Consider the following 23,003-nt stretch of genomic DNA (forward strand, 5'->3'; position numbering starts at 1 on the left):
ATGTTGAAGCTGACAAGCATGTGATGTAATTTTTTTCTTTTAAGCTTACATTTATACTCAATGGTATTTTTAGTCATTTTCCTTCATTTCATGAAAGCACTCTTTTTTTTTTTCTGTCCCTCTCCAATAGAATGTAATAGTACAGTTGAAATGGAAATGAATACATTTTGGCAAAATTATGAATTTTTAAACCTAATATTATTTTACAGTATTGTATCCATTTCAGTGCTTTTCTTCTGGTTCTCTGAATCTAGATTATAATTGTAGCAATTTTGGAAGCAGAGAGCTCTTAGGAGCTAATAGGAGCTTTGTTTCATGCAGGAATTGTTCTGAAAATATAAGCCTTTATTACTCAATATTTATTACCTCACTTTTAGAAGTGCTTGTATCAATTTGAAGTTAGTTGGAGCCATCAAGAAATGTTTGCTCCAAGAAATTCTTGGCTATCTGTAAGTTTAAAAAAAACAAACATATCATTTGTTCCGATGTTATTTTTAACATTTATGAATATTATTTTTCCTTCTATAGGTCAAGGTGGGAAACTGGTTGATAGAGGAGATAATACTTATGGAGGAAAGTGGGTCATAAATCCTAGTGGTGGATTGATTTCAAAGGGACACCCACTTGGAGCTACAGGTAATAATACACACAGATTTTATAATTTTTAAGTCATTTTTGGCATAAGTGTGAATGATTTGGTCATTGATTTGAATGAATGATTGTATTCTCTGATTTTGGTAGCCAGTGTTTTAAATGATTATTTAGCCACGGTATCTTCGATTTTCGTTAAGTATAGTATAGTTCAATAATCTTGATTAATTGATGAGAATTTGAATTAGTTGAAACTCTAAATTCAACAATAGGCATTTTAAAAAGTTTGATTATTTTAAAATTTGTGTACAATTTAACAAGATGTTTCTAGATCTGCTAGATAAGAATCATTTGAGATAAGCACGTTATTTATATATAGTTGCATATGCGGTTGGTGTTGCATAGAAATTTTTTTCTCTTGAGAGAACTAGACTAAAAGATATGAAATAAGAATTTTACTATGGCTCTACTGCTGACTGGCCATGTGACGCTTTTGATTAATTATCAATTAGTCAGTTAGTCACTTTGAGTTTCCTTAATTGTAAAATGAAATTGTACAAAGTGGTTTCTGAAATAACTTAACACTAAAATTCTGAGATTTATTTTATGAAGACAGGTGAGTTTTGTATTTTTTCATAGTGTCTTATATATTAAGTAAAATTTTATAAATTATCACAAATTCCAAAATAGAGAAGTTAGAATTTATAGTGTATTTATTACAGCAATTAACTTTGGCTTGTTTCTGTTTATCACTCAAATTAGGTAAGTTTATAATCTAGTAGAGAAAATGGGTATGCATAGATAGAGCATAAGAGAGAGATAGGTAGACAGGCACATACAGTTGCAGTATAATGTGCCACCTTGCTATTTGTTTTCTGTCCTGTCTGTTCTTTGGTTCTTTTCTGTCTTTCATAATATCTTTTATTAATGGGTATTTTTTAGTATTTTATTTTCTCTCTTCTATTGAATTATTTCTTTTTCTCTCTCTTTTTTTTTTTTGTTTTTTAGTGTTTGCTCTAGGATTTACAACATCCATCTTTAATTTACCGTAGTCTACCTTCAAATAATGTCATACGATTTCACTTATAATGTAAGGGATTTTTACAACAGCATATTTCCATGTACCCCCCCTCCTATCCTTTGTGCTATTATTGTCATACACATACTTCTAAATATATTATTAACCCCACAATATACTATTATTATTGCTTTAAATAATTTAATGTCTTTAAAAGTAATCTTAAAATGAGGTGAACGAGAATGATGTTACTGAGAGTGGCAGAATAACCACATCTGAAAATACTCTGTTATAAAATTACCAAGAACACTTGCAAAAATTGTCAAGATCAACTTTTTCAGAACTTTGGAAATTAACCAAAGGCTTACAACGATCTGGGGGAGCATTTATTAAAAACAAGTCAACAGTGTTATCTCTGTAAGAACAGCAAGCTTTGTGGCATTTTTTACTTGCTCTGATAACAGTCCTTTCTCCAGCTCCATGGTAGCCTTGAAAACCGACAGCCTGCAATCATGGTGAAAACTAGCATTTTACCCAGCACTGGAGGAGTCAAAATGGAGCTGGAGCTCTTTCAAAGCCCCATATTCAGAGACTTGTCCTTATTTGACCTGTCTGGAAGTTCCCTGGTAAACCAGTCTCAAAAACCTTGTCTTTATGTAATCTGAGAGAGAACTTGTCCAGTGTAAACAGTATTTTCCTCAGAGTCATTTGTCAAGAACAATCAGCAACAACTGTTTAACAACATTGCTGCCTGAGATGCCGATAACAACTGGAGCAAACAACAAATTAACCAAAGGAAAAAAAAGCTTAAAAGAGGAAGCTGGTGAATGAAATGTCCATAGAAACTGAGGTAGCCCAAATATTGGATTTGCTAGACAAAGACTTTAAATCAGCTATTTAAGTATGTTCAAAGAAGTAAAGGTATAAAAGTATACTTTCTTTTACTTCTTTATATGTAGTAAAGAAGTAAAAGAAAGTATAATAATGTTTCACCAAACAGAGAGTATCAATTACTAGATAGAAATTATAGAAAATAACCAAATAAATTCTGGCATTGAGAAGAAAAGTAACTGAAATGAAGACTTTACTAGAGGGGCTCAATACCAGATTTGAACAGGCAGAAGAAAAAAATTGGTGAACTTTAAGATAGGTCAATTGAGATTATTCAATCTGCGAAACAGGAAAAAAAAAAAAAAGAATGAAGAAAAATGAACAGAGCCTCAGAGACTTGTGGGACATAAGCAAAGTGTAGCAACATATACATACTAATAGTCCCAGAAGGAGAGGAGAGGACGAAAAGGGGCAGCAAGAATATTTGAAGTGAGGGCTGATAAACTCCTTAAACTTGAAGAAAAAACATGAATATACATATCCAAAAAACTTAACAAGTAGGGATACCTCAAAAAGACCCACACCTAGACACATAGTCAAACCATTGGAAGCAAAAGACAAAGAGAATATTGAAAGCAACAGGAGAGAAGTGATTCATCATGTACAAAGGATCCCCAATAAGACTTAACCTGTGATTTATCTTCTGTAACCATTAAGGCAGTGTGATGAAAGAAGCTGCCGACCAAGAATTCTGTATTCAGTGAAATTACCTTTAAAAAATGAAGAAGTTAAGACATTCCTAGATAACAAAAATTGAGAAAATTTATCACAGACCTCCCCTGTAAGAAATAATTTTAAAGAGAGTCATTCAGACTGAAATGAAAGAGCACTAGACAGTGAAATAGCACATGAAGAAAGAAAGAGCATTGGTAAATGTAACTACCTTGGTAAATATAAAAGACAATATAAGTGTATTTTTTTGTTTGTCACATTTTCCCCCCTCCTATCTGATCTAAAATACAACTATAAAGGGCAATAATCTGAGTTGCTTTATACAGTGCATAGAGATATAATTTGTATGACAATAATACAAAGGAGGAAGGAGGGAAGAGAGTTATATAGGAGCAAATTTTTTGTGTATGCTATTGAAATTAAGTCAGTATTAATTTGAACTAGATTGCTATAAATTAAAATGTGAATTGTAATCCCTAGAGCAACCACTAAGAAAATAACTAAAAAATACATAGTAAGAGAAATGACAAAGAAGTAAAACAGTACATTAGAAAATACCTATTTAACACAAAAGAAGGAAATAATGGAGAAATAGAGGGATTAAAAAAGACTAAAGTTCAAGAGAATGAGAAGGGAAGCCACAGACTAGGAGAGAATATTTGCAAAAGACACATCTACTAAAGAACTATTATCTAAAATATACAAAGAACTCTTAAAAGTAAACAATAAGAAAATGAGCAATCTGATTTAAAAATGGGCAAAAGATCCAAACAGACACCTGTCTAAAGAAGATATACAGGGGCTTCCCTGGTGGTGCACTGGCTAAGAATCTGCCTGCCAATGCAGGGGACATGGGTTCAAGCCCTGGTCCTGGAAGATCCCACATGCCATGGAGCAACTAAGCCCGTGTGCCACAACTACTGAGCCTGTGCTCTAGAGCCCGCAAGCCACAACTACTGAGGCCCACGCGCCTAGAGCCCGTGCTCCACAATGAGGGAAGCCACTGCAATGAGGAGCCCGTGCATCTCAAGGAAGAGTAGCCCCCGCTCACCGCAACTAGAGAAAGCCCGTGCGCAGCAACAAAGACCCAACGCAGCCAAAAATAAATAAATAAAATAAAATATATAAAAAAAGAAGATATACAAATGGCAAATAAGCATACGAAAAGATCCTCAACATCATATGTCATTAAGGAATTGCAAATTAAAACAGCAATGAGATACTACTACATACCTATTCAAATCTCCAAAATCCAAAACAGCAACAACACCAAATGCTAGAAGATTCTTACAAAATGGAACATCCTCTTACCATAGGATCCAGCAATTGTACTCCTTTGGCATTTACTCAAATGAATTGAAAACTTATTTACACAAAAACCTACATGTGGATGTTCATAGCAGCTTTATTCATAATTGCCAAATCTCGGAGGCAACCAAAATGTCCTTCATTAGGTGAATGGATAAATAAACAGTGGTACATCCAGACAATGGAATGCTATTCAGCCCTTCCCCAAAATTTAGTTATCAAGTGATGAAAAGGCATGGAGGAACCTTAAATGCATATTGCTAAGTGAAAAAGCCACTCTGAAAAGGTTACGTACTATATGATTCCAACTATGTGATATCCTAGAAAAGGCAAAACTATGGAGACAGTAAAAAGATCAGCAGTTGGAGAAGGGAGGGTTGACTAGGTAGAGCACAAAGGATTTTTAGGGCAGTGAAACTGTTCTTTATGATGCTTTAATAGTGACTAGGTGTCATTTTACATTTGTCAGATGTATACAACACCAAGAGCAAACCCTAACGTAAACAATGGACTTTGGGTGATAATTATATGTCAATGTAGGTTCTTCAGTTGTAACAAATGATCCACTCTGGGGCAGGATGTTGATAGTGAGGGAAGCTATGCACGTAGTGGGGACAGGGAGAATATGGGAAATCTCTGTACTTTCTGCTAAATCTTGTTATGAACCTCAAACTGCCCTAAAAAGGAAAGTGTAAAAAAAGTTAATCTCAGTTAACATACATTTATGTTAGATGATAGATAATGGAAGACAGGAAAACAAAAGCAATTTGGTTAATATATACAAATATATTTATGTCAAAGCAAGGAAGATAGTCCTGTTAAATTGTTAAAGTCCTTTTTCTGCTACTTGTCACTATTAAAGTCCTTATTTCTGCAACTCGTAGGTGGTGATGGCTGGTATTTGTAATTTCCTTCTTTCACTACCCATTCTATGCTGCTTTTGCCCTTAGTAAGTACCTCATTTTTAGTTTCTCATCTGGTGCAATAAACTAAACCTTCATTCCTGAATAGTCTGTGCTGTTAGCAGTCCTGCTTCTTTGGGTTATTGTAGTAAACTAACTTTTATTACAAGACATGACAGTATTAAGAGGCACCCCATAGTACTTTTGGGTTCCAAACTAATCCTTTTTGTCCTCATTATATAGTAGCAACACAATATTCCCATGATAATCAAGTCAGTCACCCCAGTCAATAAATCCCCTTCTTTGCCTATTAGTTCGGTGTCATGAAGAACCCTAAGTGTCCAGGTGGCAGTCTCTGCTTCCAGTTCAGTGTAACCACTGTTTTGTCTAAGACTTCTAAACCAGCAGAGCCCAAAGTTTCAGGAATGGCAAATAAAATGTTGCTAGTGGATCATTCAGGATAGTAGTGAGAGGAACTGCTCCCTTTTCTATCCTTTGATCCTTTTTGCATCCTGGCTATGGAGAAACAGCATCATTGATTCAGAGCATGTTCCACATTTTGCAGGATATTTCCCCAGCCCTGCAAAGTGTTGCTGGCACCATTATTGAGTCTTCAAAAGGCTTTTATATTATTCTATCAGACCAACTGCTTCAGGGTGATAGAATACATGGTAAGCCCAGTGCATGCTGTAAGCAGGAGTCCATTCCTGCATTTCATTTATTTAGGCTGTTAAATGAGCTTCTTAATCAGAGAAATATTATGTGGAATACCATGTTGGCAAATCCACCCAGCACAAAGGTCAAATATAAAACCCTAAGGAGTATAAAAATTAGAGGTGTCGGTGGAGAAGAGACGTTTAAGAATGTTGAGAAGAAATGGTCAGTTATCCAAGGGAGGAGAATGTTTCAGAAGTTAGAGGTCAGGCCAGAAAAGTTAGATGGATGAAGAGTGAAGAGTGTCCTTTGGATTTGGCTATTATCAAGTCATTGGCAACCTTGGAGCAATTTTAGTGAAATGTTTTGCACGGAAGCACATGGGAATTTGGAAGGAATTAGAAGTGAGAAAGTAGCAACAGCAGTGCAGTTAAACTGTTAGGAGCAGTGGCTGTGACTGGAAAGGGATACATAGAGGGTGTACCTCAATTGCAGGTATATGTTCTATATGAATGAAGTCATGGCTTTGATCTTAACCTCTTCACTCTTTTCGGCCTAGTCATTTTATCTGTAAAATAGGAATAAAATATAGTATCTACCTAATAGGGTTGTGCTGTGGATCAAATGAGTAAATATGTGAGTCCCCAAAACAGAGAAAAAAAACAGTAATTGCTAGTATTCTCTTCCCACCATTCCTACAAAAGAAAGCCAAAATGGATCCAGTTAACTGTTGCTAGTAATAAAGCACTTGTTTGTATCTCAGTATGAAAAATAATTTATAACCATTTCAGGAAAAGAACATTGTTAATTTGTAAAGAAAATAATTTTCCTTCTAGTATGACAGCCTCAAGGCACCAATTTCACTATGTAAATATTGTGCCCAATACTACACAGACATTATTTTAATACTATGCTCTGCCTTTGGTAAATAGACTAACCCTTTTCCTTTATCCCTCAAAAGAATGAGGTCATACTTCAGTGTTGATTTTGTTGCTAATGGTATGTACAGAAGTCAGGGTGATAATAAATATTTCTATGGTATGGTCATTGAAGCCTTAAAGAGTTACAGTTTGCATTTGAGACAGTGATTTAAATTCTCCTTTCAGACAGCTTCCTCACTCTCATATAGGAAACTTCTGTTTTCTTCAGGAGATGAATGTTAGTTGTTGTTATTGACGCATAACTTTTTTCTCCTCTGAAAGAACATGTTTTTATTATAATTGACTTGTTGGCCATTCCGAGATATTTTTGTTCTGTCATCCACTAAAACACTCAGAAATAATGATTTGTTGTAACAATATGATTTTTCATATCCATATTCTTTCTCAAAATTGAGGTATAATTTTCATAAAATAAAATGCACAGTTCTAGCAAAAACAGTTGTTTATAGCAGCATTATTCATAGTAGCCAAAAGGTGGAAACAACTCAGATGTCTGTCATCAGCTGATGAATGGATAAACAATATGTGGTATATTCATACAATGGTATATTCTTTGGCCATAAAAGAAATGAAGTAATGATACATGCTACAACATAGATGGACCTTGAAAACATTTTGCTAAGTGAAAGAAGGCAGTCACAAAAGACCTCATATTACATGATTCATTTATATGAAATGTCCAAAGTAGGCAAATCTGTAGAAACAGAAAGCAGATTAGTAGTGGCCTAGGATTGGGAGAGATAGCTAAAGAGTATGGAATTTCTTTTTGAGGTAATGAATATGTTCTGAAATTGATTGTGGTGATGGTTGCACATATCTCTGAATATACTAAAAACCATTGAATTGTAATCTTTAAATGGATGATTGGTTTAGACAATTGTGTACATCCATGTAACTACCAGCCAAAACAAGACATTAGAACATTTCCATCACCCCAGAAAGTTCCATTGTATCTATTTCCAGTAAATCCCTGACTCCCCTCAATCACCTCTCTCTAACTCTCCAACCCTGCCCCCCAACCAAGCTAAGACTTATTGACTTCTATCGTGGTAGATTAGTTTTGCTGATCTTTGAACTTCATATAAAAGGTACAATATAGTGTGTATATGTACTCTTTTGTGTCTGGATTCTTTAACTCAGTAGAATGTAAGATTTATCAAAAATTTTCTTGTATCAGGAGTTCATTCTTTTTTATTGCTAAATAGTATTCTATTGTTTAAATATATCAGTTTGTTTACCCATCCTTCTGTTGATGGGCATTTGGGTTCTTTTCTGTTTAGGGGTATTATGAATAAGGATGCTATAAATATTTTTGTACAAGACTATTTGTGGACATACCTTTTGTGTTTTTCTTGGGTTAGTAACTCAGAGTGAAGTTGCTGAGTCATAGGGCAGCATATGTTTAACTTTATAAGAAACTGCCAAATAGTGCTCCAAAGGGTTGTCATATGCTTTTTAATATTATAGCTGGATGACAAATTTTAACATTTTTTAAATTAGTTTTTAGTGGAGTGTAGTTGACTTACAGTGTTGTGTTAGTTTCTGCTGTACAGCAAAGTGAGTCAGTTATACATATACATATATCCACTCTTTTTTAGATTCTTTTCCCACATAGGTCATCACAGAGTATTGAGTAGAGTTCCCTGTGCTGGACAAATTTTAACATCTAACAAGTATTTCTCTTTCTCCTTAGGTTTAGTTCTATTCCTCAGAGTCAACCCCTTTTAAAATTTCTTTTGTATTTTTCCAAAAATTGTTATGCTTATACAAATACATATGTATATGTGTATTTATAGTCTTTCTGAATGTATGTTTGTATATGTGTATATTTATCACATTATAGACTGCTTTTTTACTTACATCTTAAAATTTTTTCTATATTATCACTTATAGCTAGTCTTTATTCTTTTTAATGCCTGCGTAGTATTCTGATTATAAGAAATTTACCTAGTGATTCACATATGGGTAGACATATAGGTTATGTCAAGTTTGTTATTACAAACAATGTTGCACTAGCCATCCTGTGTCTTTGCATACTTTTTCAAGTATACCCATAGGATAAATTCCAAACAGTGGACTTGTCAGAGGATAGTACGTATTTTAAAATGGATGGATATTGCCCCATTTTCTTCAAAAAGATTATACCAATGCACATTCCCAACAACAGCGTATGAGAGTGCTTTTTTTTCTACAACCTTGTCAACGTTGGATTTTTAAAAATCAAATGTAAACAATTTTGCCAATCTTGACAGGTCACCCAGTTCTTTCCCCTGGGCACTAAAAAACTAACCTAAAACACCCAGGAAGGTAGAATTTGCTCAATTTTTAAATACTTCAAAGAAAGACTCGTACCTTCTGCAGTATTCTTTGAAAACTCTTTTCAGTATTTGAGTCTACACTGTTGGTAACATTTTCCTCTTATCAGTCTTTGAGGGATAGTGTTTAGTGGTGGTGTAGCATTTTGGGAGGAAAATTTATAAATCTTGATGACTTTATTGGTAGTCTGCATAAAATGAGGAATTACTGAAGAGTAAATGTTTACTTGCTACACACTGAGGATTTGGATATATTTCAAGTAAATCTGACACGTGGCCATTAGCTGTAGCCCAAGAAAGAATTCAGACTCCTGGAAAATATATCAGTATGACAGCTCAGAGTTGTTTAAATAGTTTTGCCCTAGTTACTTGGATAACAAACTGCAATAGGATTCTAAGAAAATCAGAAAACAGTCAAGTAAGTGTTTCCAAAACATGTTAAGGTGGGGTGGGGAGGGTTTAAGGTTCTCTTCTACCAATGGTATTTTTTAATTGTATGATATTGCTACTTTGGTGGGAACTCAGCATTGGAGAATTAGCTTTAAAATTAACTTTCCATGATACTGGTTTCTGATTTTAACTTGTTAAGGTCTGGGTTAAAAAAAGCTTCTAACTTCCATAATGGCACTTATAATAGAAGAAAAAGAGGTTTATGCATTTGAATTGAATGGTCTTTTGTTCATTGTCAGTTTAAAAACATGAATTCCTTTTGGATTTTCCAATTAGAAAAATCACAATAAACCTTAGGGTTATTTTTTTTTGGTTTACTTTGCAATTGTCATACGACAAAAAGCAAATTAGTGTCCAAATAATAGTATCATATCTTATTCCAGTTTTTAAAGTTCTTTCACATATATTGTTCAACACATTGAACGTTTGTTTAAAATGAATAAGTAAAATTTGACTTTAGCTCATTTTTAGCCATCTCTGATTTATGAAAATGCATATTAGTGTCTGGGATCTACTGAAAGGGCATGAAAGTGCTTTTGAGATAAAACCCCTAATAAGGGATTGTTGCTTTGAAGCTGAAAGTTGGTTATTTAGTTTGGCCTTTTATATCAATTCAGCCTAGCATTTAATGCCTTTCCAACGAGGCTTCAACCTCGTTTTCTGTCCTGATCTTCCATTTTTCAGTCTGTGAAAGTTCAATAAATGCTTATTGTATGTCTACATTATCATTAGGTGCTGTAGGTAACTGGTATTCAAATATGGTGTCTACTGATGGACTGATTCAGAATCCCCTGTGGCTTTAAAAAATATGTATTCCTGCCCTTCCATTAGAAATTCTGATTCCTAAGCCTGGTTGATCCTAACAGCTTATGTGTTTATAAAGTTCCCCCAAGAGCTTTTCATACACAACCAGGTTTGGGAACTAGGGCTAGGGTACACAAGGTAACCACTGCCCTAAGGAAACATACAAGAGGCAGATAATGTAATACAAATGATTAGAATCCAAGGCAGAATATAGGTGCCTTAGGCAAAGCACAAACCAGAACTATGAAGAAAGGAAAAAGGGAAAGGAGAATGGGAGGGGTGATGATTTACTAAATACCCACCACATGTCAGATTCTTTGCTAGCATTTATATCTAGTTGGGTTTTGGGGGAGGAGATGTAGAAAGAGGAAGCATATTTAAACTAAACTGGACTGTTTGCTTTTTTCAGATGTGTTTAATTCCTTCTCACCTCTACAAACTCTGGCTTTGCTGTTTTCTCAATAATAGCAACAGCCAACACGTATACAGCGCTAATTTCTAGGCACTGTTCTAAGTATTCTTCATGTACAAATGCATTTAATTCTCACATCTATTTTTTTATATTTTATAAAAGAGGAACGTAGAGGCACAGAGTAACTTGCCCAAGGTCACCAAGGTAGAAAGTAGCAAAACTAGGATTCAAACCCAGGCAGCGTATTTTAGGGTCCAGGCTCTTAACCACTACACGCTACTTCAATGCCCTTTTCCTCAGTGGAAATGCCCATTTTCAAGGTCGATCTCAAGTGTTATCTGTCTTATGAAGCTTTTCCTGATTTCTTGATCCTTTCCATAGATTAATCTTTCCCTTTTCTGAACTCTTGCTATACTTTCTCAGTACTTCTCTTTTGACATATATGCGTGTAGTGCATATTATAATTATTTATGGCCTTTTAAAAAATTTCCTCTGTTTGACTAAGAGCCTGTGAGGGCAGGATCCATATTTCATTTGTCTCTGTACCCTGAACAGTGCCCAATACAAGACGTTGCACATCTAAAGAGGGTTGAATAAATTATTTCTCCTTTAATATCTGAAGGGTGGTATGGGGCAGAGGGGATAAACTTGTTTAGTGTGAGAAGACTTAGGATCATTGGGAAGAATTCATGGGAAGGTAGATTTTGGGCTGTGGCAGGAAAGAAACTTTGTTAATTGTGGTAAAATACACATAACATAAAATTTACCATCTTAACCATTTTAAGTGTACAGGTCAGTGGTATTAAGTACATCTACATTGTTGTGTCACTGTAACCACCATCCATCCATAGAACTCTTTTCAGGTTGCAAAACTGAAGCTCTGTATCCATTAAACAAAAATTTCCCATTCTCTTCTCCCCTCACCCCTGGCAACCACCATCCTACCATCTGTCTACATGATTTTGACTACTCTAAGTACCTCACATAAGTAGAATCGTGCAATTTTTGTTCAGGAAAGAACTTTTTAACATGACGTTTCAAAAATGGAATAGATTGCCTCCTGAGAGCATATATTGCCTGTCACAGAGGCTGTGCATGAGAAATACAAGTTAACAACTTGATGGGAATGTTGTAAGGGGAATTGCCCATCTGTTAGGGCCTTAGATTTGACACACTCTTAGATCCTTCCTAATTCTAAGATGCTCTAATATCCCAAAGGGATGTAATTATGTCTCCTCCTGAATTCACATAGTTCTTAATATTTTTAATGGTACATGTATTATTCTATTGTGTGACTTTTTTTTTTTTTTTTACATGTTTCAGTACCTTTAAAGGTATTATAAACTTGGGTTTTAAGGAGTTGGGTGAAAATGAAATGAGAGTAAATGGAATTTTAGCCAGAGGACCTAGCATACTCAAACCATGGCCTGGCTCTTCTTGTACTCTATAAGGGGTCACCAAAAGAAGTACATTCTAGGATGATGACTGACGAAACCTAAATCCAATACTGACTCTAAAAAGTCAGTAAGTCAGTAAGGCCTAAATAACATTTTACCAAAGTATCTATTTCATCTCTCATCATATCCTAGAGGTCACCTGTCCTCATTCCCGTTGCCCAGAATTTTGCACATTTATCACTGTGTTGTGAGGGGAGGTAAGTTTTATCATTAGACTCTAATGAACACTATTCAGTGCCAGGAGAAATGGAGCCTAAGAGAGAATGTTTACTTTTGATACCTATTGCCAGGTAGAGATAGCTAGGAGCAGGCCCTGGCTTTTATTGCTCCTGACAAGAAAAAGGAAGACAGAGAAGGAATATCGTGCCTATATATCCCATATTTTATTTTCTTATTTTAACAGCTCTTTTGAGGTAAAATCAACATATAATCAGCTGCACATATTTATTTATTATCTTTTTAATAGATCTTTATTGGAGTACAGTTGCTTAACAATACTGTGTCAGTTTCTGCTGCACAAGGAAGTGAATCAGCCATATGCATACACATGTCCCCATATCCCCTTCCTCTTGAACCTCCCTCCCATCCTCCCTGTCCCACCCCTCTAGGTCATCGCAAAGCACCAAGCTGATCTCCCTGTACTATGCTGCTGCTTCCCACCAGCTATCTATTTTACGTTCGGTAGTGTATATATGTCGATGCTACTCTCACTTTGCCCCAGCTTCCCCCTGCCACCCCAAGTCCTCAAGTCCATTCACTATGTCTACCTGTTTATTCCTGCCCTGCAACTAGATTCATCAGTACCTTTTTTTTTTTTAGATTCCATATATATGCGTTAGCATTTGGTATTTGTTTATCTCTTTCTGACTTAACTTCACTCTGTATGACAGATTCTAGGTCCATCCACCTCACTGCAAATAATTCAATTTCATTTCTTTTTATGGCTGAGTAATATTCCATTGTATAGATGTGCCACATCTTCTTTATCCATTCTTCTGTCGCTGGACATTTAGGTTGGCTCCATGTCCTGGCTATTGTAAATAGTGCTGCAATGAACATTGTGGTACATGTCTCTTTTTGAATTGTGGTTTTCTCAGGGTATATGCCCAGTAGTGGGATTGCTGGGTCATATGGTAGTTCTATTTTTAGTTTTTTAAGGAACCTCCATACTGTTTTCCATAGTGGTTGTATCAATTTACATTCCCACCACCAGTGCAAGAGGGTTCCCTTTTCACCACACCCTTTCCAGCATTTATTATTTCTAGATTTTTTGATAATGGCCATTCTGACCGGCATGAGGTGATACCTCATCGTAGTTTTGATTTGAATTTCTCTAATAATTAGTGATGCTGAGTATCTTTTCATGTGCCTCTTGGACATCTGTATGTCTTCCTTGGTGAAATGTCTATTTAGGTCTTCTGCCCATTTTTTAACTGGATATTTGTTTTTTTTGATATTGAGCTGCATGAGCTGTTCAAATATTTTGGAGATTAATCCTTTGTCAGTCGCTTCATTTGCAAATATTTTCTCCCATTCTGAGGGTTGTCTTTTTGTCTTGTTTATAGTTTCCTTTGCTGTGCAAAAGCTTTAAAGTTTAATTAAGTCCCATTTGTTTATTTTTGTCTTTATTTCCTTTACTCTAGGAGGTGGGTCAAAAAAGATCTTGCTGTGGTTTATGTCAAAGAGTGTTTTTCCTATGTTTTCCTCTAAGAGTTTTATAGTGTCTGGTCTTACATTTAAGTCTTTAATCCATTTTGAGTTTATTTTTGTGTATGGTGTTAGGTAGTGTTCTAATTTCATTCTTTTACATGTAGCTGTCCAGTTTTCCCAGCACCACTTATTGAAGAGGCTGTCTTTTCTCTATTGTATGTACTTGCCTCCTTTGTCGTAAATTAGGTGCCCATATGTGCGTGGGTTTATCTCTGGGCATTCCATCCTGTACCATTGATCTATATTTCTGTTTTTGTGCTAGTACCATACTGTCTTGATTACTGTAGCTTTGTGGTATAGTTTGAAGTCGGGGAGCCTGATTCCTCCAACTCCGTTTTTCTTTCTCAAGATTTCTTTGGCTACCGGGGTCTTTTCTATCTCCATACAAATTGTAAAATTTTTTGTTCTAATTCTGTGAAGAATGCCATTGGTAGTTTGATAGGGATTGCATTGAATCTGTAGATTGCTTTGGGTAGTATAGTCATTTTCACAATATTCATTCTTCTAATCCAAGAACATGGTATATTTCTCCATCTGTTTATGTCATCTTTGATTTCTTTCATCAGTGTTTTATAGTTTTCTGAGTACAAGTCTTTCACCTCCTTAGGCAGGTTCATTCCTAGGTATTTTATTCCTTTTGCTGTAATGGTAAATGGGAGGGTTTCCTTAATTTCTCTTTCTGATTTTTCATTGTTGGTGTATAGGAATGCCAGAGATTTCTGCGCATTAATTTTGTATCCTGCAACCTTACCAAATTCATTGATTAGTTCTAGTAGTTTTCTGGTGGCATCTTTAGGATTCTTTACGTATAGTATCATGTCATCGGCAAACAGTGACAGTTTTACTTCTTCTTTTCCAATTTGTATTCCTTTTATTTCTTTTTCTTCTCTGATTGCTGTGGCTAGGATTTCCAAAACTATGTTGAACAAGAGTGGCGAGAGTGGACATCCTTGTCTTATTCCTGATCTTAGTGGAAAAGATCTCAGTTTTTCACCATTGAGTATGATGCTTGCTGTGGGTTTGTCATATATGACCTTTATTATGTTGAGGTAGGTTCCCTCTATGCCCACTTTCTGGAGAGTTTTTATCATAAATGGGTGTTGAATTTTGTCAAAAGCTTTTTCTGCATCTATTTAGATGGTCATATGGTTTTTATTCCTTTATTTGTTAATGTGGTGTATCACATTGATTGATTTGCGTATATTGAAGAATCCTTGCATCCCTGGGATAAATCCCACATGATCATGATGTATGATCCTTTGGAATGCTGTTGGATTCTGTTTGCTAGTATTTTGTTGAGGATTTTTGCATCTATGTTCATCAGTGATATTGGCCTGTAGTTTTCTTTCTTTGTGACATCTTTGTCTGGTTTTGGTATCAGGGTGATGGTGGCTTCGTAGAATGAATTTGGGAGTGTTTCTCCCTCTGCAATATTTTGGAAGAGTTTGAGAAGGATCGGTGTTAGCTCTTCTCTAAATGTTTGATAGAATTCACCTGTGAAACCATCTGGCCCTGGACTTTTGTTTGTTGGAAGATTTTTAATTACGGTTTCAATTTCATTACTTGTGATAGGTCTGTTTATATTTTCTAATTCTTGCTGGTTCAGTCTTGGAAAATTGTAGCTTTCCAAGAATTTGTCCATTTCTTCATGGTTGTCCATTTTATTGGCATATAGTTGTTTGTAGTAGTCTCTTATAATCCCTTGTATTTCTGCGGTGTCAGTTGTGATTTCTCCTTCATTTCTAATTTTATTGATTTGTCTCCTCTCCTTTTTTTTCTTGATGAGTCTGGCTAAGGTTTATCAATTTTGTTTATCTTCTCAAAGATAAACAGAAAAAGCACCAGCTTTTAGTTTTATTGATCTTTGCTAATGTTTTCTTCGTTTCTATTTCATTTATTTCTGCTCTGATCTTTATGATTTCTTTCCTTCTCCTGACTTTGGGTTTTATTTGTTCTTCTTTCTCTAGTTGTTTTAAGTGTAGGGTTAGATTGTTTATTTGAGATTTTTCTTGTTTCCTGAGGTGAGATTGAATTGCTATAAACTTCCCTCTTAGAACTGCTTTTGCTGCATCCCATAGGTTTTGGGTCATTGTGTTTTTGTTGTCATTTGTTTTTATGTATTTTTTATTTCTTCTTTGATTTCTTCAGTGATCTCTTGGTTATTTAGTAGTGCACTGTTTAGCCACCATGTATTTGTGTTTTTTACAGTTTTTTTTCCTGTAATTGATTTCCAATTTCATAGTGCTGTGGTCAGAAAAGATGCTTGATACAATTTCAATTACCTTAAATTTTCTGAGGATTGATTTGTGACCCAAGATGTGATTAATCTGGAGAATGTTCCATGTGCACTTTAGAAGAAAGTGTTTTCTGCCACTTTTGGGTGGAATGTTCTATAAATATCAATTAAATCTGTCTGGTCTATCGTGTCATTTAAAGCTTGTGTTTCCTTATTTATTTGCATTTTGGATGATCTGTCCATTGGTGCAAGTGGGGTGTTAAAGACTCCTACTATGATTGTGTTACTGTCGATTTCCCCTTTTATGGCTGTTAGCATTTGCCTTATGTATTGAGGTGCTCCTATGTTGGGTGCATAAACATTTATAATTGTTATATCTTCTTCTTGGATTGAACCTTTGATCATTATGTGGTGTCCCTACTTATCTCTTGTAACAGTCTTTATTTTAAAGTCTATTTCATCTGATAGGAGTATTGCTACTCCCACTTTCTTTTGATTTCCATTTGCGTAGAATATGTTTTTCCATCCCTTCACTTTCAGTCTGTATGTGTCCCTAGGTCTGAAGTGGGTCTCTTGTAGACAGCATATATATGGGTCTTGTTTTTGTATGCATTCAGCCAGTCTGTGTCTTTTGGTTGGGGCATTTAATCCATTTACATTCAAGGTTATTATCGATATGTATGTTCCTATTATCATTTTCTTAATTGTTTTGGGTTTGTTTTTGTGGGTCTTTTTCTTCTCTTGTATTTCCCGCCTAGAGAAGTTCCTTTAGCATTTGTTGTAAAGCTGGTTTGGTGGTGCTGAATTCTCTTAGCATTTGCTTGTCTGAAAAGCTTTTGACTTCTCCATCGAATCTGAATGAGATCCTTGCTGGGTAGAGTAATCTTGGTTGTAGGTTTTTCTCTTTTATCACTTTAGGTATATCCTGCCACTCCCTTCTGGCCTGCAGAGTTTCTGCTGAAAAATCAGCTGTTAACCTTATGGGGATTCCTTTGTATGTTATTTTTTTGTTTTTCCCTTGCTGCTTTTAATATTTTTTCTTTGAATGTAATTTTTGTTAGTTTGATTAATAGGTGTCTTGGTGTATTTTTCCTAGGGTTTATCCTGTATGGGACTCTCTGTGCTTCCTGGACTTGGGTGACTGTTTCCTCTCCCATGTTAGGGAAGTTTTCGACTATAATCTCTTCAAATATTTTCTTTTTCTTTTTCTCTTCTTCTTCTGGGACCCCTATAATTCGAATATTGGTGCATTTAATGTTGTCCCAGAGGTCTCTGAGACTGTCCTCAGTTCTTTTCATTCTTTTTTTCTTTATTCTGCTCCTCAGCAGTTACTTCCAGCATTTTGTCTTCCAGCTCACTTACCCTTTCTTCTGCCTCAGTTATTCTGTTATTGATTCCTTCTAGTATTTTTCATTTCAGTTATTGTGTTGTTCATCTCTGTTTGTTTGTTCTTTAGTTCTTCTAGATCTTTGTTAAACATCTCTTGTATTTTCTCAGTCTGTGCCTCCATTCTGTTTCCAAGATTCTGGATCATCTTTACTATCATTACTCTGAGTTCTTTTTCAGGTAGGTTGCCTATTTCCTCTTCATTTATTTGGTCTTGTAGGTTTTTACCTTGCTCATTCATCTGTGCCATATTTTTTTGCCATTTGATTTTTTTTTTTTTTTTTTTAATGAGTGGGATTGTGTTCCTGTCTTAATGGTTGTTTTGCTTGAGGCATCCGACACTGGAGTTTGTAGGCTGTTGGGTAGAGCTGGGTCTTGGTGCTGAGATGAGAAACTCCATGAGACCTCACTCTGATGAATATTTCCTGGGGTCTGAGGTTCTCTGTTAGTCCAGTGGTTCGGATTCAGAGCTCCCACCAGAGGAGCTTCGGCCCGACCCCTGGCTTGTGAACCAAGATCCTGCAAGCCACGTGGGGTGGCAAAAAAAAAAAAGAACAATAACAAAGTAAAAAATAAAATTAGATTAGGAAGCTAACAAGTATGTTAGAAAGAATATAAAAATAAAAAATATAGATGAATCAACAACCGGAAGGTATATCAGTACCCAATAGTAAAAAAGAGGAGGAGGGAAAAGAAAAGAATAAAAAGGGGGGAAAGGCATTGGCTGTGGAGGGCGGGGCCTAAGCAAGGGTGAGGTTTGGGCAGTGGGCAGGGCCTATGCTTAGGACCCAGAGGGCTGGAAAGGCCCTGGGGAATGTGGGGGGTGGGGCTTAGGCTCAAGGAACAGAAGGGGTCCAGGCGTGTCCCCCACCCCTGGTCTCAGAGGGTAGGGGACCTCAGCTGGGAGCCCAACAGGCTTCCTGGGTTCGAGTGGGTGGGGCGTTTGCCCCTTGGGTCTGGGAAGGGCCCTCCCGCCTGCCTCTCCTTATCTCCCTGGCCTCCTTCCTATGCTCCCAAGGACCCACACAGCCTGGAGGGGGCTTTGGAGGGCAGGGGACCAGCCTGGGAGCTCAGCAGGCTCCCTGGGCCCCAGTGGGCAGGGCAATCACCCTCTGCTCCTCTCCCCGTTCTCCCGGATGACTCCTCCCACCTGCCTCTCCTGATCTTCCCAGCCTCAGGGTCACTGATCCTGTCTGGCCTCCAGTTCTCCTCCCCACTCAGTCCCCCTACATCCTACCAGTTCACTTTGGGGTTCCTCCCATCTCCTTGGGCGTCAGAGTCCCCCAACAGCAGCTGGCAGGTGCCCTAGTTGTGGGGAGACACTAACTCTGCGTCTTCCCACACTGCCATCTTCAACTGCACATATTTAAAATGTACAATTTAATAAGTTTGACATATATATCCACCTGTTAAACCATCACCATAGTCAAGATAGTGAACATGTCCATCAACCCCAAAAGTTTTGTCATATATACATCTTTGTAATCCCTCCCTCCAACTATTTCCCACCCCACATCCCAAAGCAGTGTTTTCTGTCACTATAGATTAATTTGCATTTTCTAGAGTTTTGTATAAATGGAATTCTACAGTATGTTATTTTTCTTTTTGTCTGCCTGAGATTTGTCCATATTTTTGCATGTATCGATAGTTCATTCCTTTTTATTGCTGAGTAGTATTCCACTGTATGGATATATCATGTTTATTGTTGATGGACATTTGGGTTGTTTCTAGTTTTTGGCTATTACAAATAAAGCTACTGTGAACATTCATGTGTAAATCTTTGTATAAACACAGATTATATTTTCTCTTGTGTAAATACTTAGGAGTGGAATGACTGGATCATATGCCAGGTGTAGGTTTAACTTCTAAGAAACTGTCAAACTGAGGACTTCCCTGGTGGTCCAGTGGGTAAGACTCCATGCTCTCAATGCAGGGGGCCCGGGTTTGATCCCTGGTCGGAGAACTAGATCCTGCATGCATGCCCCAACTAAGAAGTCCACATGCTGCAACTAAAGGATCCCGCATGCTGCAACTAAGACCCGGCGCAGCCAAAATAAGTAAATTAATTTAAAAAGACAACAAAAAAAGAAACTGTCAAACTGATTTCCAAAGTGGTCATACTGTTTCACCTTCCTACCAGCAGTGTATGAGAGTTCTAGTTCTTCCACATCCTCGTCAGCACTTGGTATGGTCAGCTTTTTAAATTTTAGCCATTCTAATCAGTATGTAGTGGCATCTTCTTGTGGTTTTAATTTGCATTTTCCTACTGGCTAATGATGTTAAACAGTTTTTTATGTGCTTATTTGTCATCTGTATATCTTCTTCGATGAGTTTTGAGAGTTCTTTATATATCCTGTATACAAGTTCTTTACCAAATATATGCTTTGCAAAGATTTTCTCCCAGTCTGTGACTTTCCTTTTCATTCTCTTACTAGTGTCTTTTAAAGAGCAGAAGTTTTTAATTATGGTTAAGTCCTGTCTAAGACATCTTTGTCTAACCCTGGGTCACAAAGATCTTTTCCTATGTTTTCTCCTAGATGTTTTATACTTTAAGCCTTACATTTAGATCTGTGACCCATTTTGAATTAATTTTTATGTATGGCACAAAGTATGGATCCAAGTCCATTTTTTACATATGGATTTCCTGTTGTTGGAGTGCCACTTATTTATCTATACTTTGTCCACTGCACTGCCTTTGTCAAAAATCAGTTGTTCATAAATATGTGGGCATTATTTGTGGTCTGTCTTTTCTGTCCAGTTAATCTATGTGTCTGTCTTTACATGAGTACCATACTGTTTTGATTACTTTACCTTTATAATTGTTCTTGATATTAGGTAGCCTTAGCCCTCCAACTTAATTCTTCTTTTTTAGAGTTGTTTGGCTATTCTAGCTCCTTTGTATTTTTATAGAAATTTTAGAATCAGCTTGTTGATTTCTACAAGAAATTCTCCTGGGATTTTTATTAGGATTATGTTGAATGTATAGATTTATCTGGGGGAGAATTGAGATTCAAACAATAGTGAATCTTCTGACTCATAAACAAAATATATGTCTCCATTTATTTACTTAAAAAAAGTCTTTAACTTTTTTCAGAAATATATTATAGTTTTCACTGTACAGGTCTTGCACATATTTGTCAGATTATGGGGTAAATACTTAGGGGTAAATATTTGTCAGATTTACCCCTAAGTATTTCATATTTTTGATGCTATTGTGAATGGTATTTTTTCAGTTTCAAGTTTTCATTGCTAGTATGTAGAAATACAGTCAATTTTTGTTTATTCATCTTACAGCCTTGCTAAAGCTCACTTATTAATGCTAGTAGTTGTTTAAAAACTGCATGAGGTTTTCTATATAGACAATCATACTGTCTGTGAATAAAGACAGTTTTATGTTTTCCCCTTTATCTTCATGAAATGGCCTTCTTTGCTCTGGCAAGTCTTTGCTTTGAAATCTACTTTGGCTGATTTAATATGGCCACTCCAGCTTTCAAATTTTAACTAGTGCTAACATGGCATATCTTTTTCTATCTTTTTAGTTTTAACCTATTTGTGATTTTATATTTAAAGTGCATTGGCAGCATTTAGTTGGGTCTTGTTTTTTTTCTCCACACTGACAATCTCTGTCTTTGATTGGGGTGTTTAGGCTATTTATATTTGATGTGATTATTAGTATGGCTATTTGTGTTCTCTTTGTCCCAGCTGTTCTTTATTCCCATTTCTCTCTTTTTATCACCCTACTTTTGGATTATTTTTTATTTCTCCATTTTACCTATACTATCATAGCCTATCTTCAAGTGTTATTATACGAGTTCACTAATAGTAAAAGAACCTTACAACAGTATACTTCCATTTCTTTTACATATGTTTTAAACCCCACAAGAAATTATTTTTGTTTAAATAATCAGTTATCTCCTAAAGAGATTAAACAATAAGAAAACCTGTACATTTGATAGCATTCTAGGTTGATAATTTTGTAACTTTTGGAGGGAAAAACTGATCTTAATAAATGTGCATTTTTCAGTGTATGCTGAGTCCGTTAACGCTTTTTGCTCTTTAAAGCTCAACAAATCTTTGCTTTCTCAAAAAGCCAGGCTCCCACAATAGAAAAACTGGCTTTTTAATCTGTTTGTGCTAAGGTCTTTAGATGTCTAATTTGAAACTAAAGCTAAATTATGACTTTTTTGTACTTGACTGCTTAATGGTATAGGGAGAGTTATGGGTTCAAGGAAGCAAGAGGAAGAAAAGACCTCGGGTAATATCTCAAGATATTATTCTCTGTAGTTTTTCCATTCTGTGGCTTTCCATAGCACTTAGTACTTATCTTTATTAACACTTCATATTACACTGTGAATTCTTTGTATCTTCAATACTTAATGGAGTGCTTGATACATGTTTGAATAGTTTATTTTCAGTAGCAACCAGACTATATAACTATGTAGCTGAGTCCTAGGCTAATTATTTTTATATAAAAAGATTGACCAACATCTTGTTAGGAAATTTTTGCAGCAAGATGGTAGTAAAATGAAGTAACAAGGTTAAACATTTTTTTTTCCCTTCATAAGAGACTTTAAGAAGGACATTACTGTTTGAATATACTACTTTGACAGGATGCCCATTCCTATGTCCCTCCACAGTTTATAAGTATGTCATGTTCATGTTTGATAGTTTATTTTTTTTCCAAGGAGAGGAAAAATATGGTCTTTAATTCAGTGCCAGAAGTTATCCAAGGAAGGAAAAATTTTAAAAAGTGTTGCTCATATAGTTTATGCTTTCATAACTATCTTCTGCGTCTTCTTGGCAGGTAGATTTCTGAGGCCAACTTTTGACTTCCACCTTCACAAATCTAGATTCTAGAAATGCAAGAAATGCCAGGTTATTCTGAAAGCAGATAACCAGAAAGCTCATATAATCAATATGTTTTCTCACTGTCGTCTTTTGTTAAAAGTGAATAAATAAGTTAACATGGATCTTTATTCCCTCCCTCCCTTCTTCCTTTTTTTGCCACATGTGAGTTAAGCAAATCATGAGTAGAGATTTAACACAGTGTACCACATCTTCTACAGTATCAGTGGTGTGGTGTGACTGAGATTATTGCAAAATCTGGTGCTTCCAGTACATTCATGTTCTCTCTCTCTCCCTCCTTCTCTCCCCCTCACTCTCTCCCTTTCTGCCTGCCTCCCTCCCCCAACTCCCTCTCTCCTTCTTCACCCCCTTCTCTCTCACCCTCACTGGCTGTCTTGAGCACTCTCTAGC

At 36.0% G+C, this 23,003-nt stretch overlaps 1 protein-coding gene across 1 annotated transcript in view; it reads left to right on the forward strand.

The window, feature by feature from the left end:
- The window catches only part of SCP2 (sterol carrier protein 2), a 155,273-nt gene that overhangs the window by 76,758 nt on the left and 55,512 nt on the right, over positions 1–23,003 (forward strand). The window contains exon 11 of the mRNA XM_068539894.1: positions 529–636. Coding sequence (XP_068395995.1) covers positions 529–636 — 108 coding nt within the window. The remainder of the gene's footprint in view (positions 1–528; positions 637–23,003) is intronic.

The sequence above is a fragment of the Eschrichtius robustus genome, chromosome 3 (genome assembly GCF_028021215.1).
Source record: "Eschrichtius robustus isolate mEscRob2 chromosome 3, mEscRob2.pri, whole genome shotgun sequence".
Lineage (NCBI taxonomy): Eukaryota > Metazoa > Chordata > Mammalia > Artiodactyla > Eschrichtiidae > Eschrichtius > Eschrichtius robustus.